Below are 19,735 nucleotides of genomic sequence, written 5' to 3'. Positions count from 1 at the left end.
GATGCGATATGTTTATCAACATTGATATCTGAGCGAAGGAAATGTTTTTTGCCATTTTAAATGCCTGGTTTTTTTTTTTAGATGATATTAGGTCGAATTTTTGAAACCTAGCCTAGTGTAGAAACACTTAGACTTCCGGTCAACGGACTGTCATTAATGCATATCATACTTAAGAGCCTGTTGAGGCGATATGTAGTGAATTTTTGCATAAGTAACTCACCTTCATTTTCAGATTTTCCCGCTAAAGCAATGGAAATGCGTACTTAAGTCATTTTCAGGAAGACTTAGCATTGCTACGGGAAACGAAAGGAGAATTTATTTTTCGAATATTGCTGCAATACTTATGATGAACACTTTCAAACTCTTAAAACACCGTAATATTGCCAAATTTTTTGTTAAACATGCATTATTTAAGTAATTTCTGTTAAGCAGACTCAAACTAAACTTCTAGTAATAACATGACAAACTTTTAACCGTTAAATTACCGATATTTGCAATATTGACGATATCCATAATTTTACATGTAAGATACAAATTCTTCTACTATATATAATTATTACCTATACAACAGGATATTGCTTTTCCTTTGCGTTTCAGCATATCATTAATTTTATAATTTTAGTTTCTTCAATCTTTGTAATCAGGTAGAAATAATATTGAAACATTCTGGGCATACTGAAAAAAACGTTTCTCCCAGCATTAGAAATCAAAGCTGAGATGACATTAAAATTTCTTGTGGGGCCATTATTTGCATATCACATTAATATCTGTGTATGGGTCGTGGTTTTTTAGTCGGAGGAAGAGGCCGAATCTTCTTGTCCCAACGTTTGAATCGTTTTCTTCTTTTCTTCTTCTCGTCCGACCAACGCTTCCAGAAGAAGAAACAGCAGATTGCAGTTGTGGCCAGTACGGACAGAGCGAGGGCGACCCCCACCATTGTGGGGATTATACCTGCAAAAGGTACAACAAACTTTAGAAATTGTAAGTGGGGTCATGTTGCAATACTAGTTGCAATACTAGTAAGTGCTAATTTATAAGAAAATGTATAAAAATTAAAAAAAAAAAAAAAAAAAAAAAAAAAAAAAAAAAAGGGGGGGGGGGAAGCATAAAAATAGTGTACCATACATGAACTGTGAATTAAGAAGGGCTATTTATAAAAAGCAAATGTTGAAAAACAAGTTTGACAAGTGTAAGACAGATGAGAATTGGGAAGAGTTTAGGAAACAGAGGAATTATGTTACAAAACTAAAAAGGGTATCAATAAGAAACTATTTTCAAGAAAGATGTGTAGGGGGACAAAAAAGTTCAGATTTTTGGAAAACAATTAAACCATTCTTATCGAAAAAATCAAAGTCCACAGAAAATACAATTCTTTTATGTGAAAATGACAAGATTTTAAATAACCCAATAGAAACTTGCAACACTTTTAATGAATTTTATGCTAATGTGGCTAGTGAAATAGGGAAAGATGTAGTTTTTAATGAAAAAGATCATTGTAGTCTAAATGCCATCAGGGAAAATTTTGCTTTTACTGAGACATTTGATTTTAAGAAAACTAATGAAGAAGAAGTGACCAAGCTAATAAACAAACTAAATGTTAATAAATCTACTGGTGTAGATACAATATCAGCTAAACTTCTGAAATTTGGAGCACCTGTTCTGAGTAAACATATTTCTATTCTTGTTAACCAATCCATACAAAAGGATACTTTTCCTGATAGACTGAAACAAGCTCAGGTCATTCCTTTATACAAAAAAGAAGACCCTCTGTTAAAAAGTAATCATAGACCTGTTAGTATTTTACCAACCGTGTCAAAGGTTTTTGAAAAGGTTTTATGTGTACAACTTTCTGACTATTTTGATGGCATTTTTAACAACGCACTTTGTGCATTTAGAAAAGGTCATGGATGCCAAACTACACTACTGCGACTCCTTGAAGACTGGAAAATGGCTTTAGATCAGAACTTACATGTCGCTGCTATTTTAATGGACCTTTCTAAGGCTTTTGATTGTTTGCCTCATGACATACTGTTAAGTGAACTCTCTGCTTATGGTTTATCTCCAAATTCTGTCTCCATTCTAGGAAGCTATTTGTCTGAGCGCTTTCAGCAAGTGAAACTTCAGGGAGTTGTCAGTAATTGGGTTGGTATTAAAAAGGGAGTACCACAAGGTTCCATCCTAGGACCACTACTCTTCAATGTTTTTATCAATGACATTTTTTATTTCATTAAGAATGGGTCTTTATATAATTATGCAGATGATAATACTTTAGCATACTGGCATAAGGATTTTGACACTCTGATAAATACTTTACAAGATGAAATTTCTGTATTATTGAAATGGTTTAAAGAAAACTGTATGCAAGCCAATCCATCTAAATTTCAGACAGTTGCCTTGGGTAAGAAAACTTTTGATAAGAACCCTGTATTTAAAATTGATGGTGCCGAGATTTTGTGTAATGAGACTGTCAAATTATTGGGAATTGATATTGATTTTATGCTCAAATTTGATGTCCATATTAGTAATATCTGTATAAAAGCTGCCCAACAATTAAATGTGTTAAAACGCATTGGCTCAGTATTAACTAGGGCAAACAAAATTACAATATTTTATAGTTTTATTTTGTCAAATTTTAATTTCTGTCCTCTTGTATGGCACTTCTGCTCCAAGAAAAATACTAGAAAAATTGAGAAAATTCAAGAAAGAGCTTTACGTTTTATTTATGAAGATTTGGAGAGTAGCTACGAGTCATTACTACTTAAGGCAAAATTACCATCATTAGAGATTAGAAGAATGCGTAGCATGGCTCTGGAATGCTTTAAGATTTTACATGACCTTTCTCCTAGATGTCTGTCAGACTTAGTGAGTTTTAAGAAAGTGACATACAATTTTAGATATTCAAACATTTTAGAAATACCAAAAGTGAGAACTACATCATATGGCAAAATGTCTTTTAGATATGCAGCACCAGTTTTATGGAACTCCTTACCTGAACATTTTAAATGTCAAACCAATTTTTTACAGTTTAAATCTATGATTGCCTCTTGGAGCGGTAAGGACTGTGAGTGTACAGCCTGCTCCACTAGGTAAGTTGTGTCCTTTTGTTTGTGTGTCTGTGCATGTGTGTCAGTTTTTCTTTTCTTATTTTTTCCTGTGATGTTCTTTTTATGTTTCTGTCGATGTACTGTTCGCATGTTTGTAATGTTGTGACTTGTATATCTTGTTGCTTTCTCTATGCATCTGTGCTGTATTGTTTATGTGTCTGTACATGTGTGTTTTATATGTATCTTTACCTGATGATGTCCTTTAAATTAGACTGTGTGCTGTACTGTTGCAAGTAATTCTATGTTTATATAGTGCTGCATGATTTCATTGTTTTTCTGTTATGTATATGTTAAACATGTCAGTCAAAAGCTCATTAGAGCTTGTGTTATTTTTTTAACTACCATACTGACTTTAAATAAATAAAGCTTATCTTATATTAATAAAAAATAAATTTTTCGATAAATTGTGAATGTAATAAACACTTCAATTCGAGGGGGAAAATGCGAACAAAAGATAACTTACCAAAAGGCCAGATTTTACTAATGTTGTCCACTGAATATGGAAAAAAAGAAAAGTAGGATTTTTTTATTCCTCTTTTCAAGAGACAAAAATTTATTTGATATATTTCAAAATCAGAAATGATAATGTACAAAACAAAAGAAATAGGAGGAATTCTTAAAATTTAAAGATAAATCAATCTAAAGGTTTTCAAAGTTATTTAAGAAATTATATGAATTCCTCTCTTTTCTTTAGTAAGGGTTTTCAACGATTTGGATATTGTACTTTCTGCACCTACCTTTTCGTCTGTTTTCTTCATCATATTTTCGGGTGGTAGAGCTTTGATGATTCTGATTCTGTATATTGATGGGAGACCCAGGCACAAATTTGTGTGTGTTGCTATTTGTGAGGTTTGTCAGCGTTTTCTGCGAAAGCGTGGGATTTCCAGGAATATTTGTTAGTTTTGATGTACCAAACATGTTTTGAGTAATTTTATTATTTGATCCAATGATCCCAACGAAAGAATGCGATGTCGTTTGAGGGAGATGGTATTGTTTATTTGTATTTTGGCCCCCATTGGTTTTTCTCGTTGTTTGTTGGTTACTGTTAATGTTATTGTTTGTAACATTATGTTGTCCTGTTCCATTGAAACCTTGTGTCCTGCCATTCAGTGCATAGTAAGTAGTGGTAAGGCCTCCCATTTTACCTGTTAAACCGTTGTTTGTTGTTTTATAAAGGTATCCGTTGTTAGACTTTGATACCACATGAGCATTTGTAGTCAGGACATGGTTACCAGCACTAGCTGTATTACGGCTTCCAGAGTTGGTCATCACTTAAAAGTAAAGAAAAAAACTCTATATTACAGCCAATTCAGTGTTAGACTATCATCAGATTCCTTATGGGTCTCGGTTTTTTTTTTCTTTTAAATGATTAAGAAAAACAAAAATACATGGTTACTGAACGTTGCATTGAAGAATACATCCTTTTAAAACATAAGTGTGCTAACCTTTATTGCAATACTTTCCGGTGAATCCTGGACTGCAGACACAGAATACCGTTGTAGAAGTCTGGAAACACTTGCCGTGACCACAGGAGAAAGTTTTACACAAATCCGCGGGATGGCCGACAGATGGAGTTCCTATTCCTGACGAACTTCCTGCTGTAGTGACTTTTCCCGATGAACTTCCTGCTGAAGTGACTTTTCCCAATGAACCTCCTGCTGTAGTGACTTTTCCAAATGACCCTCCTGCTGTAGTGACTTTTCCCAATGACCCTCCTGCTGTAGTGACTTTACCTGCGGAACTCTGTGATGTCATGCTGGCTTTACTTGAAGAACTTCCCGCTGTAGAGGTTACTTTTACAACAGGTAAGCCTGATTACATTGAAAATGTGACTTTTAATGAAATGTTAAAAGAAATGAAATGAGATGAAAAAGTATGCAAAGAAAAGGAATTAAACATATATATATATGCTGTCCTTTTCAAATAAAAAATATTTTTTGAAAATTTCATTTTTAAAATGCTTACAACTTTATTAATTTACGTTCTGTTTATCCAAATACTGATGAATTTGTAATTCTAAAATATTTTTAAAGTTTAAAAATTAATATGTAAATGTTTAACAGGTAGACTTTGATATTGAAAAACACATTATTTAAGCATATATAGATTATTATTTCTATTCCCTTACGATTATCACATTTCTCTCCACTGAACCCTGCATCACAAGTACAGGAGAATCCACGCGGTGTATCCCGGCATGCACCGTGCTGACAGGGACGACTACCACAGTTTACCACTATAAACAATGCAATACAAAGTATCTAGTTACTTTTAGATAAATCTTTAAATAAATGACATCTTCAGTTGCTATATTGAGAACAATTCATTTCTGTGGATGAAAAAAATCAGAACATGTCATTCTTAGAGATATATTTTTAAATATATAGCAGAGAATACATTTGTAATAATTGTAAAAAGCTAAATAATTGCTTTACTTATTTCACAGAGAGTTCCTGAGTACGTTACGGGACACACACAAGTAAAACCATTGGGTACATCTTGACAAATTCCATGGCGGCAGGGTGTATTCCTGCATGTTATGACTAAAAAGCAAAACAAAAGAAAATAAACATTAGGTCGGTTAAATTTTACATGTTGTTTACATGGACGCGCAGCTTTTCCCTGAAAAGCATGGTCACAGGTGCAAATAAATAAACGCTATTGATAATTAGATCCACATATGTTCCCATTTTTCTCAGATTTCTTTTTATTTCATTTGTTCCTCCAATTCGCTTGCTTCAATTTATTACAAACAATTAAAAGTACATGACAAAGAAAATTTAAACTTCTACAGTGAATGTTTATTCATCAATGTTTTTTTTTTCTTTTCTTTCAAAATTATATGAAAAAAAATATAATATGTTTTACGGTATGACCGTTGAGGCGAGCGCAGTTATGTACTGTCATAAACCTACACATGAACTGCCTATCATTCAAGAAAAAAAGAAAGAAAACAAAATAATAAAAAGAAATCACTTCCCAAACATCGGGATCGAGATTCCGAAGTTCTCGGAAGTTTCCGACAAAATCGGAAATACCCGAACCGTTAAAGTGACGAAAGTATGACTTCAGTCTGATAAAAAGTCCTGTAGACTTTGGACGCAAACGATGGTTTTATGGCATGGAAATTGCAATAAATCGTTGTTTGTATTTTTTTCAAGTAAGTTGTTGCTATGTTTTAGCCAGCTTGTTGCTATGCACCGCAAAGGATTACTGGGAGTTTGGAATTTTTTCACGCGATGAGATAAAAATTTCTTGGAACAATGTGTAGATTTCAACCCGAATTTCCTCCGTTCGTACACGTTAGTCTATTGAGCTCGCTACGCGATCGGCGCTTCGCGCCGCCTCGCTGCGCTCGGTATTAGTTTTAAATATTTGGTCACTAAATTTAATTAGATTTTTCTTATGTGGTTTAAGACTTGTGCTTATAACATATCTACATCTTACCCGTATCACACGTGATTCCTGTGTAAGTGGGAGGACACACGCATCTAAATCCAGTCCGGGTATTTATACAAGATCCGTGTCTGCAGGGACTATCACTACAGGTCAAAGCTGTTAAATACAATGGATTTAAACTGCATATTCATACGTTCATCAGGGATAGAAAACAATAAAATGTCAATAGGTCACACGGCTCACCTACATCCCCTCTGTTCTGCTTGATTTTTTATACCCCCCGCTTGAACAGTGGGAGGGTATAGAGTAATCGATATTTCTGTCCGTCCGTCTGTACGTCCATCCGTCCGTCTGTTACGCTTTATCTCTTATCCGCAACTCCTCTTATACTACTGAGTGAAATTTAATGAAACTTTCACAGAATCTCTATTAATACTGCCATTGTGCACCTCCTATTTTTCTTTTTTATTCGACACGTATTTTAAGTTTCCCATAGCAAAACATGGACATTGTCATTATATGTTTACCTATGACGTCACATATAGAAGCTTCTGGATAACATTTGATAGGACGAGTTATTCCTCTTTACACATTACCGTAAAACAATATATAGCAACACATGGACATTATGGGAGGCGGGGGGTATCATTAAGTGAGCTCATTGCTAACAGTACCTCTAGTTTATTTGGAGGTTAGCCCTTTTAGCTTTTCTAAGACATTCTCATATTTCTACATTTTACCTGATTCACACGTGATTCCTTTGTAGGTGGGAGAACACACACAAGTAAATCCAGTCCGTGTATTTATACAAGATCCATGCCTGCAGGGACTGTCACTACAGGTCATAGCTGTAAAATATAATACACAAAATAAATTTTGTGTTTTCTAGTGTTCAACAGAGATAAAAGTGAACAAAAACAGACCCAATGGTTGTCCGCTTAGCTGCAGAACTTCCATAGCTCTCCGAAAAAAGAGATCTCTCGAAGTAAAAGAGACATCTTTCAAAAGTGTCTAAAAGAGATGTCTCTTAAGAAGAAATAGATATCTTGTTATTGAAAAAATATATCTCTCTTTATTATTTTCATTTAAATTCTACTTGAAATGACTTCTCCCTTTACCGGAAGTAAGCTTTTTATTCATGGAAATACATTAAAGTATTTTTAATTTCGACATATTCATGACATTCTACATTATAGCTTTTCTAAACTTGACAAGTAATTCAGTGTTGTTGAGATTTCAAACTAGTAATAGCGAGCGTCGCGAAGCGAGCTCAATAGACTAACATGTAAGAACAGAGGAAATTCAGAATGAAATCAGTATATACGTCAAGCAAATTTTGTTGTGAAACATTCCCAGATTTCCTTTACTACCCAATATATTGAATATTTAATTGATTTTTGTTGTTGTTGTTTTCCTTCAAATTTCTATTTCAGATTTTTACTAGTGTAGAAATGTCGACAGAAACTGGTGAAAGACCTCAAAATAAGATCTTAACTCTGCTTTCAAGGACTTTGTAAAATCTTACATCTTCCGCAACACGAAACGTCCGTCTTCAGGTCTAATTTAAAAAATCTTAATTTTCACTCCTAATATCATGGGTGTTTGGTCATCAAATGGCGAACACCATAAACTTTGTTCAAGCCTCATTCTTATCACGACCGGTCACGGCAAATAGATGATTACAACTTTGGCCTCTCCATTACAAAGTAATGAAGTGCTACTTACATTTTATACTAAAAATAAAGACATCCACTTAATTTGTAATTTTTCATGATTGTAAGTTTTTTTCTTTGACAGAGGAATGGAACTTTTATCTATATAGATTTCATTCCATAAATTTGCGGATCCCTTTTTTTAAAACATGTTAGGTTGAAATTATATCAGTGGTTTTAGGGAAAATGAAAATTTAAATGTTTAATAGATGGACAGATAGAAAAACAAACAAAGTGACAAACAATGGAATAATAAAATTACTCCTGAAATAGTAGTAAGCTTTGAAATTCTTTTTTGGAATTGTTTTGCATATTTCGAAATCAATTAATCAAATTCAAAACATGCTTAAATTTGGACAGAACAAACGTTTTTATATTCAGATGAGCACAAAGTTAGTGCTTGCTTAAAATTTATTTAGGTTTTTCTTCGACCAGACACAATGCCGGATTTTTCTGTTATTTCCCGATCAAGACAAAGATCACACGGCGGGTATGACCGGTCAGCAGGGGATGCTCATTCCTCCATGGCACCACATCATAACTCTGATGTTTTGGAGGTTCTTCTTTGCTCTTCTCCTGATATTAATTGATTAATAGACCTCTAAGCTTGAATATTGTTTGGGATTTCCATGTTTCATTTAATGGCACCTTTGAGCTTTTTTGTTATCTCCATACACTAAGTATTTCCATTGACGACCCCTTGAAATCTGTTATTTCTTGAAACGGCTATAAAATTATTTTAGCGATATCATAATTTTATATAGAAACTCTAATATTGCATGGTTTACTCCGTGAATGTAATACAAAAATACTGTAGAAGTACTTTTTTCCGCGTGGAATGAGTTTACGCTATGTACACGGTCACAATTACCTCAGGGTTAGGGTGAGGCTTACCTCTGTCACAGTTCTTTCCTGTGTACCCCATGGAACACGTACAATGATATCCCCCTGATCCATCATGACACGCCCCCTTCTGACACGGGTTGTCTGAACATGTGACACCTGTGTGATCAGAGAAAACAATTAAGCAGTCTTTGAAAGACGAAATGTAATGAGTATAGGTTTGAATTTGCAGCCCTCCATCGGCAAAAGGTGGCATCTCAAACTGAGTGAAAAATTCTATAACAAACAATTAAGATAGAAACTAACGGTTATGAATGCATGAATTAAAAGAATAACGTGTATGATTTTTTAACGTTATAGCAGGGTCGATCGTTAAAATGGCAAAAGAAATTTTGAAATACATATTCACCAATATATGAAATTATATTAAAACCATATATATTTACTAGATGCTGTCATGAGACAGTAATACCCGCACTAAGGTGTTTGCCTCTAAATACACAATCCTACGGGCGGCTTACCAAGGAAAAAGTCAAAATAATTCTATATAATTCAGGCACGTAGCATCGTTTTTGAAAGTGGGGGGGGGGGGCCAACCTGAGAAATTTTTTTTTACTTACCTAAAAAAATTAACAAGGAAAAAAAAAATGAAATGGGGGGGGGGGGGGGTAGGGGCCACCTTTTTTTCAAGGCAAAATTACTTTCAGTTCCAATTTTTTCCCCATATTTCCTTGCTATGTATATACTGTGGTAAAAAGTGTGGGGGGGGGGGAGGGGCAACCATCTTTTCAATTGACATTTTCTTATAGTACAGGAGTACAGGTAATGTTGGGAAAAAAAGGGGCAGCCCCCCCCCCCCCCCCCGGTTGCTACGTGCCTGTAATTTATATGTATTCATCAAATTGAGTATGAAATTATCCCTGTGACCTATAACTCAGAACCTCTTATATTTATTTTACATGCTTAATTCATTATATACCACTTTGAATTCTATTAATGATGTAAATTAGATTTTGATAAATGTTGTGCTCATAATAGGACCTTTTTAAATTTACTAATCCCCCCCCCCCCCCCCCCCTCGACACCACAATCACATAGTACATACTTTTTTGAATAAGCTAGATGGAACAGTTTTGTTAAAACATTGTTTGTTATGAATTAATTTAAAATTTGTTCTTGACATGTAAATTCTACATCACATCACGTTGCGTCACCCATTATCATATTTTTAGATTAAACTCCATTCGGTACACCTCGGCCGATTCCCACTTCATCTGATAAGGTGACGGAATCGACGGCACGAAGGTTTTCCGAATGGAATAGCATTATAACATGCTGCAGAATGGTGTGCATTGGATTAATTCATTTTGTGTTTTATAAATTGGATTTATATCTCATGAAGTTTACAAGACCTATGGAGGTCGGTAAGTACAAGTTTAAGTATAGTGGGGGGTAAAATAAACCCAAACGATTAGGTTAAAGTTCAAAAAGGGTCAAAGATCATCGCATGCCACACTAGACGAATTTCATATTGTGAAGTTATCTCTCCTTGTTGATGTGACATTCAGTTACTGCCAATACTGGTGCGGATCCAGAATTTTTTTTCGGGAGTAGGGAGGGGGGTTCACATCTCAGTCAAAAAATTCATGCCTAGAATTTCCTGACAAGCAGGAGAAAAAAAACTCATAAACTGAAAACAAACAAAATAAAAACAATGATAGTGTGGTCAATGTTTTCTAAGTTAGGGGGAGGATGTCCAAAGTCATTTTTTATTTGCTTCAGTATATAGTCTTGTTTAAATAACAAAGGAAATTCCGGGGGGGGGGGTCCAATCTCCCTATCCACTCCCTATCCCTGAAATAACAATCTATTTTGTGATTCCAATTAAATAGTATATTTTTTTCCATTTGACTAATTATGTACATATTTTTTTTCTTGTGTTTATATTATGTCTGTCTATTTGTCTGCAGAAATTATAACCTTGCCCATAAGTTTAAGTGGGATGGGCTATACAAATGGCTTCCACATTTTATAGGTTTATTTCTTGTGACAATTAAGACCTTTTATTTGGGTAACATTAATTTTTACCTTTGATCACTTGACCTAGAATACACATTTTTACAAGAAAAATACCCAACTTTAAACTTGGCCTAAATTTTGATCAGTAGGTGCTAGGGCTTTCATGCTTAACATGTGTATTCATTGTGAACTGTCAACAGGTATAAATATGTTTGACCTTGACCGTAGAGTTTGAACCACTTAAAAAATTATATAACCTTGGCAATTAACTTTTGAACAGGAAGTACTAGGGATTACTTATTTCACATGTGCATTCCTTGTGACAAGACTTTTTTCTGATACCAACAATTTGAACCCTTTGACCTTGACTTTTGAATTTGACATATATTTGAGAAACTTCAACCTTCACCATAGGCTTCCATACATGGACATCAGTGTTTCACAAACACATCTTGTCTTCATTATTATTTGGTGGTGTCTCCATATGAGGGAAAAATTCCCGAGAGAGATGTATTCACAACAAACAAACAAATTACTAAAGAAATTATAAAAGATGAATATGTTGGTCATGCATATCTCTGCATGAAAAAAACAGCTTTTCAAATACTGCAACCATATTGTAACCCTTTCAAAACACTCATTTGAGCTTTTCTGGTTTCCTTATCATATAACGTCTGTCGTGACATGTCGTCCATCTGTTTGTCTGAAAACTTTTTACATTTTTAACTTCTCTAGAACCACTGGTCCAATTTTACCCATGCAATTCATATAGAAATATGTCCATTTGTATGTCAGACTGTCCTTCTGTCTGAATAAAATTAACCTTGGTCATCACGGTCATATCTACTGAATGAGAAGAGACAAGGCATTCATATTAAACTTATGTACTAGTATTTACCTGTGAGAATGGCATGGTTTTTTTTTTACATATGACCTAGAAGTTTGACCTACTTGCAAAAAAATTAAATTGTTATAAATTCATCATTTTGAAAGAGAAAAGTTAGGGCATTCATATTATAATGCAAGTATATTATTACCTATGATAAGATCTTTCCAAATGAATCATGACTTTTACTCTGTGACCTTGACCTTGAAGCCTAACCTACTTTTCAAAAATGTTGCATTTGCTTATAACTTTTGATTGAGATGAGATATGACTCTCACATTTGACATGTACATTAATTACTCATAAAAATTCAAGGTGTTTCCCAGCATGTGATGTTTTTTTACTCTTTAACGTTGATGTTTTACATAATTTTCAAAATATTTAACTCTCCTAAAAGATGATTAGGCTTCTGAGTAACATTAAGGAGGACTTCAGGAAAGACAGGACTTTTTGCACAAAAAACGTCATTTTTCCACCCCCATTTGACCCCCCGGGGAAAAAATCAAAATTACGAAAACTTACTGCACATCTACATGACACCACCAACCATCTCCCAAAAGATGATTAGGCTACTGTGTAAAATGTAGGAGAATTTCAGGGAAGACGGGGCTTTTTGCATAAAAACGTCATTTTTTGACCCCTATTTGACCCCCTGGGGCAAAATCAAAATTCCGAAACCTTACTGCACATCTACATGACCCCACCAACCATCTCCCAAAAGATGATTAGGCTCCTGAGTAAAATGTAAGAGGAGTTCAGGGAAGACGGGGCTTTTTGCATAAAAAAACATCATTTTTCGACCCCCATTTGACCCCCTGGGGCAAAATCAAAATTCCGAAACCTTACTGCACATCTACATGACACCACCAATCATCCCCCAAAAGGTGATTAGGCTGCTGAGTAAAATGTAGAAGGAGTTCAGGGAAGACGGGACTTTTTGCATAAAAAACGTCATTTTTCGACCCCCATTTGACCCCCCGGGGCAAAATCAAAATTCCGAAACCTTACTGCACATCTACATGACACCACCAATCATCCCCCAAAAGGTGATTAGGCTGCTGAGTAAAATGTAAAAGGAGTTCAGGGAAGACGGGACTTTTTGCATAAAAAACGTCATTTTTCGACCCCCATTTGACCCCCCGGGGCAAAATCAAAATTCCGAAACCTTACTGCACATCTACATGACACCACCAACCATCTCCCAAAAGATGATTAAGCTACTGTGTAAAATGTAAGAGGAGTTCAGGGAAGAAAAGTGTGACAGACGGACGGACGGACGGACGGACGGACATGAGTAACAACAATATACCCGAACTTTCTTTAGAAAGTGCGGGTATAATAATACATACGGAATGTACAAAGCAAGCCTTTGCAAAGAGATCCAAACTGTTTTCAAGAAGTAGAAATCTGTGTAAATGATACTCATATTCTTTGAGGATAATTTTTTTTAAAAATCTAAATCCTTACGCGTGTTACACGTGGTCCCTTTATATCCGGCATCACAGGTACAGCTGAATCCGTGTGATGTATCCTTACATGAACCATGCTGGCACGGGCGGCTACTGCATGTTATAGCTGACAAAAGACAGCATAATCTTAACATTCAAGGAAAAAATAGGTTGAGATCAATGTTCTTGCTTTTCACCTTTGTTTTTCGCCTTTTGTTAATATAAGTGAACGTTTTATGCAATACTATAACATCAATTCTGATGGTCATTCTATGAATACTTTCGTAAAAAAATTAAAAACAAGCATTTTTTGTTCATTGCGTTTAATGAGATTTATTAGGATCAGCTAAAAGGTGTAGTACCTGTCTCACACAAACGACCAGTGTGCATGGCATCACAAGAACAACGGAATCCAGTGGGCGTGTCAGAACACGTGCCAGTAACACACGGATTGTCCTTACAAACAGCAACTAAAACGTGACAGGAAAAAACATAAGAATGATAAACCAATAAAAACGAACATGTCAAAACCAAGATGTCGATATCTAGCTATATCACTTTGTATATGTATTTTTTTTAATTTTATATTTAAAATACAAATTAATCTACATGCACATAAAAACTGTTAAAGCAATAGGAAAATGTTTAAAGCTCAAATGAATGAGAGAATGAGAATCCAGTCACCTCTTTCACAGTTCTTCCCTGCTGTTCCTGGAGGACACGTACAGCTGTACCCTCCCGATCCCCCGTGACACGTTCCTCTTTTACAAGGATTATCACTGCATGTTGCTCCTGTGTAATGTTAAGGTCAAGATAAAAGCAAAATTACCGATCCCGAAAAATCTATAACTAAAACAAATATGTAAGAGGGGCATAAAAACAGGGATCCCTTGAAATAAAAGAAATGAAATCAGGCACATAGGAGCGGTAAACATCCATTGTTGACAAGTCATATCTCTAAGCCTCCATGCATAAATCATCAACATGATATTGAATTCAACACAGATTTCATTTCTTTTGGATAAATGTGCATTAAATCAACAAATGAGTTTTTTAAACTCAAAACAAAAATACAGTTTATATATTAACGAGAATTTTTTAAATGACTGCACAGCTATATTATTTAAAGTACATGAGTACAATTAGACTGTTTTGACAAATGACCAATGAAAAGGGTAAGTAAACTTATGAGTTCTATTATAATTGAAATGGCAGCGACTGATGATGTCAAAAAAGGCCTGGACAAAACAAAAGAAAATGAGGGTAAGTGAAGGACAAACCATTATTGTACTCTTTACATATGGATGTTTTGTAAAAACATCTGATTTGCTCAATCAACACACGTGACACACAGAACAGAGGAAACTTTGACTACTGACCTCTGTCACAGTTCTTCCCTGCAAATCCAAGGTCACAGGCACATGTGTATCCTCTTCCCACAGTCTGACAGCGACCGTGGCGACACGGAGCGTCACTGCATGTGATAACTGAAATAAACATAAACTGTAATCACCCGACACGGACCGTCACTACATGTAATAACTAAAATAAACATAAACTGTAATCACCCGACAAAGACCGTCACTACATGTAATAATTAAAATAAACATAAACTGTAATCACCCGACAAAGACCGTCGATCACTACATGTAATAACTAAGATAAACATAAACTGTAATCACCCGACAAAGACCGTCACTATATGTAATACCAGGTAACTAAAATAAACATTAACTGTAATCACCCGACAAAGACCGTCACTATATGTAATAACTAAAATAAACATAAACTGTAATCACCCAACAAAGACCGTCACTACATGTAATAACTGAACATAAGCACGACTGTAATCACCCAAAAAAGACCGTCACTACATGTAATAACTGAAGCATAAGGACGACTGCAATCACCCAACAAAGACCGTCACTACATGTAATAACTAAAATAAACATAAACTGTAATCACCCAACAAAGACCGTCAATACATGTAATAACTAAAATAGCATAAACTGTAATCACCCAATAAACACCGTCAATACATGTAATAACTGAAACATAAGAACGACTTTAATCCCCCAACAAAGACCGTCACTACATGTAATAACTAAAATAAACATTACTCCAGCATGCTAGAGGTTCACGGCGAGATACTTTTGACTTGGCGCCGCGTAACCTCTAGCATCCATTGTAAAAATTCTCGCCGCAGAAACCCCAAGTGGAAAAAATTATTTTATTAAGAAATAAGGCTTTGTATATTAACAAATGATACGAAATAAAAAAAATACTCAATATTTACGATAAAACTTACGCATAAAACACTGTTAACCTCTCGTATTAGCAATAAATCCATTATTTTTTAAATCGAAGCAGAAATTGAAAGAAGTCGTCAGTTTAAAATTCGAAATTGGAATTCAGAAAATCTGACGAAACGAAACCAGTGAATTGCAACGAAAATTTCGTTTTCTGACAAGCAATCCGCAAAATTAATGTGAAGTCAAATTGAAAGTACTTCTGGTGACAAATTGGAATAATGACAATTTTCATTAATTAACAATAATGCACACTGAATTAAATGGATTTTATTATTTCTTGTGATTTTCATACCCCATGCAAACACGTAGGTACCTGAAAATTACTTGTTAACAGTTTATTTCACGCATAATACGTTCCGCCCAAAATCTCAGGCGGAACGTGCTCGTTAGAAAATGGCCTTCGGATGTAAGAGTCCGAGGTATATAAGGAGCGTAGGGACGTTAACCGAGGCTCTTACTTGTAGGAGTAAAATAAACATAAACTGTAATCACCCAACAAAGACCGTCAATACATGTATAACTGAAATATTAGGACTACCAGGTACTGTAATCACCCAACAAAGACCGTCAATACATGTAATAACTAAAATAAACATTAACTGTAATCACCCAACAAAGACTGTCAATACATGTAATAACTGAAGCATAAGGACGACTGTAATCACCCGACAAAGACTGTCACTACATGTAATAACTGAAACATAAGGACAACTGTAATCACCCAACAAAGACCAAGAATGATCAGTATCATACTATGACAAAAAAGTAAATTCAACCGTTAAACTTAAAAATGTCTATTACTTAAACATTGCATATGAAGACAGACAGAAATGATTTTAAAAAAACAATTTTTTTCTAGATATGCATTAAATTGTAAATGAAATGAAAATATATTCTATGAACTACCTCTCTCACAGTTTTTCCCCGTATACCCAGGGTCACAGGTACATCTGTACCCACCACCGACGTCACGACAATGCCCATGCTGACACGGATTATCCCTACAGGTTGCAACTGCAAAATATATACCAATATCTGTAATTAATATAACCAGGAGTTGCCATTGTAGCCCTTTTCCGTCACCGGGTCACGTGATCACTATGGCTTTATAAGTGGAGAATATCCACAGTAAAAAAAAAATCATAAACTTTGGTTATCAGGAACAGAAAAAATAAAATGCTTCCAATTTCAAAATATTTAAAAACATCCGATAAGTCTTTAAAAGCAAACCTCTTTCGCAGTTTTTCCCAGCATAACCTGGATCGCAGGTACACGTATATCCACCTGTGACGTCACGGCAACGTCCATGTTGACATGGGTTATCACTACACGTGGAAACTAAAAGAAATTCTTGACAAATGTCATAAATGATCAATGAAATTCTACCGGTCACGGTAGCCTAGTGGTAGAGCGTTCGCTTGGTGATCGGGAGGCCCGGGTTCGATTCTCGTTCGCGGCGTCGCGTCAAACTTAAGACGTAAACATAGATAATGACTGTTCCTTCGCCAAGCGCTCGGCACTAGAAGTGATAGTCACGGGTCTTTCGGATATGACCTTAAAAACGTAGGTCCCGTGTAACGGTAGGCGTTGGCACTTTAAAGAAACCTCAATGCTTAATGGCTCTGAGTGCTGTGTGGCAATGCACTTAGAAAATAATTGGGACAAAATCAACGCACTTTGGAAAAATTTTTCAAAGTGCGTTAAATTTGGGACACACTCAACGCACTTTGAAAATGTTTTCAAAGTGCGTTAAGAGTGTACCTAAACATTTTAACCATGGGGACATTTAACGCACTTTGAAAAAATATGTATAAAACATTCTAGACTTAGATTTTAGTAATTAAGAGAATCAATTTATAATGATTATATCTTCTGAAAAACTTTTTAATTTACATATACTCATTAAACCCCATTGAGAACAAGGAGAACAAAAGTAGGTCTCTCAGCCCAACTCTTTTTTTTTTCTTATACATTGTACGTAGCCGTCGGTAGCAAATTGAAAGTGGACTCCATCCCCCAAGGTAAGTTCCTATTTTCAATGCCTATATGAAGAAGGATATGGAGATAACGAACAGTATTCAATCTCAACGTCCATTAAACAATATACAAAATAAGAGCAGAGCAAACACGGACCTCTGAATCATCAGAGGTGGGATCAGGTGCCATGGAGGAGTCAGCATCCCCTGTCGACCGGTCAAACCCGCCGTGTGCTCGTTGTCATGATCAGGAAATAACGGAAAAAATCCGTCGTCAATTCAGTGTATAAATAATGGACTAACAATTGGTATGAAAAACGTCAGTCAGCATATGACTCAATGATAAATTGTATTTGCTGACAAGGTCATTGTATCGACCATAGAATTTACGAAATGATGACATTAAACGAGACTGTTGATATTCTTGTTTCATCAACTTGCTTGTCAATAATTTACCTCGTTTAAGAAATTGTTCATACGTAGAGCACGCTCTTGCGTATCGAATCAACTGAGATAAATATACTCCGTATGCAGGTGATGAAGGTATATTGCTGCATAAGTAAGGGAAGTTGACGATAGATAACTTAAAGTCATCACGTTTATCATATAGCTTGGTTGTTAGATTACCATTAGTGTCTTTTTCAAGTAAAATATCCAAGTATGAAGCAGAAGTGTCGGACTCTGTGGTATCTTTTATCTTAAGTTCACCAGGATACATCGTATCGACGTAGGAATGGAAATTATCACTATTAATTGACAATACGTCGTCGATATATCTAAATGTCGAGTTGAAGGTCACAGCAAGTGTTTTCTTCTTTTCACGCATAAGATTTTGTATAAATTCTGCTTCATATGAATATAAAAATAAGTCTGCTAATAACGGAGCGCAATCGGTACCTAAAGGAATTCCAATAGATTGTTGGAAGTCCAGATCTCCGAAAACCACATAGATATTGTCAATCAGGAATGAAGCATCTTTTGATGTCATCTTCAGAGTACTTATGTGTGCAATCAGAATCTGTTTTAACAAAATAATTTTTCAAATGACCAATGACGAGGTAAGTAAATTTACGAGTTCCATTTTTGTTGAAGAAGCAGCTGTCAATGATATCAAAAAGCCTGGATTTTAATTTGTCGTGGGGAATCGTTGTGTATAAAGTTGAAAAGTCGTAAATTTTTAAGCTGTTGATTTTAGTGAAGTCTTGTGATTTCAAATTGTCCAAAAGTTCTTTAGAATTTTTAAGTATCCACATCTGATTTACACCACTTCTTGAGTATATAGTTGCACAGTACTCGAAGTTTTTCCTTCACTACTGTCAATATTTTAGTGAGAAGTAACGAAAGAGGCTTGGTTGAACATTTACTGGAACCTGCAATGTATCTTTGTTTGTAAGGATTCTTATGAAGTTTCGGAATCCAATATATATAAGGTAGTTCAAATTCATTTTGGCTCTGTGGAATACTAAAAGTATTCAAAACTGACAGGTGATTTTGAAGAATTTCTTCCTTAGAAAGAGAAGTATGAGTATAAGTAGGATTACCACTTGTAGAATTAAATCCAAGTTCTTCTAGAATGCAATTTATATAATGAGCCTTACAAACGAAGACAATGTTGTTACCTGCTTTGTCGGCAGGAACCAGTACGTACTGATCGTGTAATCTATCCAATTCTTTTTCACTTCTGGTTTATTGAACACAGAAGGATAGATGGTTTTCATATATTCATTTATGTTTATATTATGTATATCTTTGCAAAACATGTGTGTGCCTAAGCCCCCTCCCGGTAATGATGCCTATGCTAAACCCAAATATACGTATTTACATAACTTGTATGACATTTAAAACTTTCAATAAGTTTTAGCTTACATAAAATCCACGCAAACTGAATAAAAATTAAATACAGTAAAATATTTAAGAGAGAAAGAATTTTAAAGTATGAAAATATCAAAATCGCTCACTTTCATATCCGTAAGTGACCTCATCACCGAAGAGTTATCAAACAGGTTCAATTATTTATCATACCTAAGAATTGCAAG

The 19,735-nt window shown here is 35.0% G+C and overlaps 2 protein-coding genes across 2 annotated transcripts; both read right to left on the bottom strand.

Moving 5' to 3' along the window:
* Window positions 1-494: 494 nt before the first annotated feature.
* LOC134232620 (serine/threonine-protein kinase DDB_G0283821-like) lies at window positions 495-5,338 on the bottom strand. Its single transcript, XM_062714618.1, has 5 exons — window positions 5,233-5,338; window positions 4,550-4,915; window positions 3,842-4,375; window positions 3,568-3,597; window positions 495-951 (listed from the first exon to the last, which is right to left on the bottom strand). The coding sequence occupies exons 2-5, from the start codon at window positions 4,857-4,859 to the stop codon at window positions 761-763; spliced, it is 1,065 nt and encodes a 354-aa protein (XP_062570602.1). The 5' UTR covers window positions 4,860-4,915; window positions 5,233-5,338; the 3' UTR covers window positions 495-760.
* A 3,721-nt stretch (window positions 5,339-9,059) lies between these two features.
* LOC134232619 (fibropellin-1-like) lies at window positions 9,060-18,687 on the bottom strand. The gene is made up of 8 exons (XM_062714617.1): window positions 18,597-18,687; window positions 16,954-17,061; window positions 16,630-16,737; window positions 14,791-14,898; window positions 14,096-14,203; window positions 13,774-13,881; window positions 13,431-13,538; window positions 9,060-9,334 (listed from the first exon to the last, which is right to left on the bottom strand). The coding sequence occupies exons 1-8, from the start codon at window positions 18,685-18,687 to the stop codon at window positions 9,060-9,062; spliced, it is 1,014 nt and encodes a 337-aa protein (XP_062570601.1).
* Window positions 18,688-19,735: the final 1,048 nt, after the last annotated feature.

Source organism: Saccostrea cucullata, unplaced genomic scaffold (genome assembly GCF_032062105.1).
Source record: "Saccostrea cucullata isolate Sc308-1 unplaced genomic scaffold, CSIRO_AGI_Scuc_v1 ctg4091, whole genome shotgun sequence".
In the NCBI taxonomy this organism is placed as follows: domain Eukaryota; kingdom Metazoa; phylum Mollusca; class Bivalvia; order Ostreida; family Ostreidae; genus Saccostrea; species Saccostrea cuccullata.
This window is presented reverse-complemented; position numbering and strand designations above follow the sequence as displayed.

What these genes read in the sequence shown, in the direction of transcription:
- LOC134232619 (XM_062714617.1), bottom strand. Translation starts at nt 18,687, where the DNA reads ATGACATCAAAAGATGCTTCATTCCTGATTGACAATATCTATGTGGTT. An exon ending in ATCTATTGGAATTCCTTTAG is followed by an intron (nt 17,062 to 18,596) that starts GTACCGATTGCG and finishes AATTTCTTTTAG; the next exon opens with TTTCCACGTGTAGTGATAAC. An exon ending in AGGGACCACGTGTAACACGC is followed by an intron (nt 9,335 to 13,430) that starts GTAAGGATTTAG and finishes TGTTTGTTATAG; the next exon opens with AATTTTTCACTCAGTTTGAG.
- LOC134232620 (XM_062714618.1), bottom strand. Translation starts at nt 4,859, where the DNA reads ATGACATCACAGAGTTCCGCAGGTAAAGTCACTACAGCAGGAGGGTCA. An exon ending in CGGAAAGTATTGCAATAAAG is followed by an intron (nt 4,376 to 4,549) that starts GTTAGCACACTT and finishes TTTACTTTTAAG; the next exon opens with TGATGACCAACTCTGGAAGC. An exon ending in TGAAGAAAACAGACGAAAAG is followed by an intron (nt 3,598 to 3,841) that starts GTAGGTGCAGAA and finishes TTCCATATTCAG; the next exon opens with TGGACAACATTAGTAAAATC.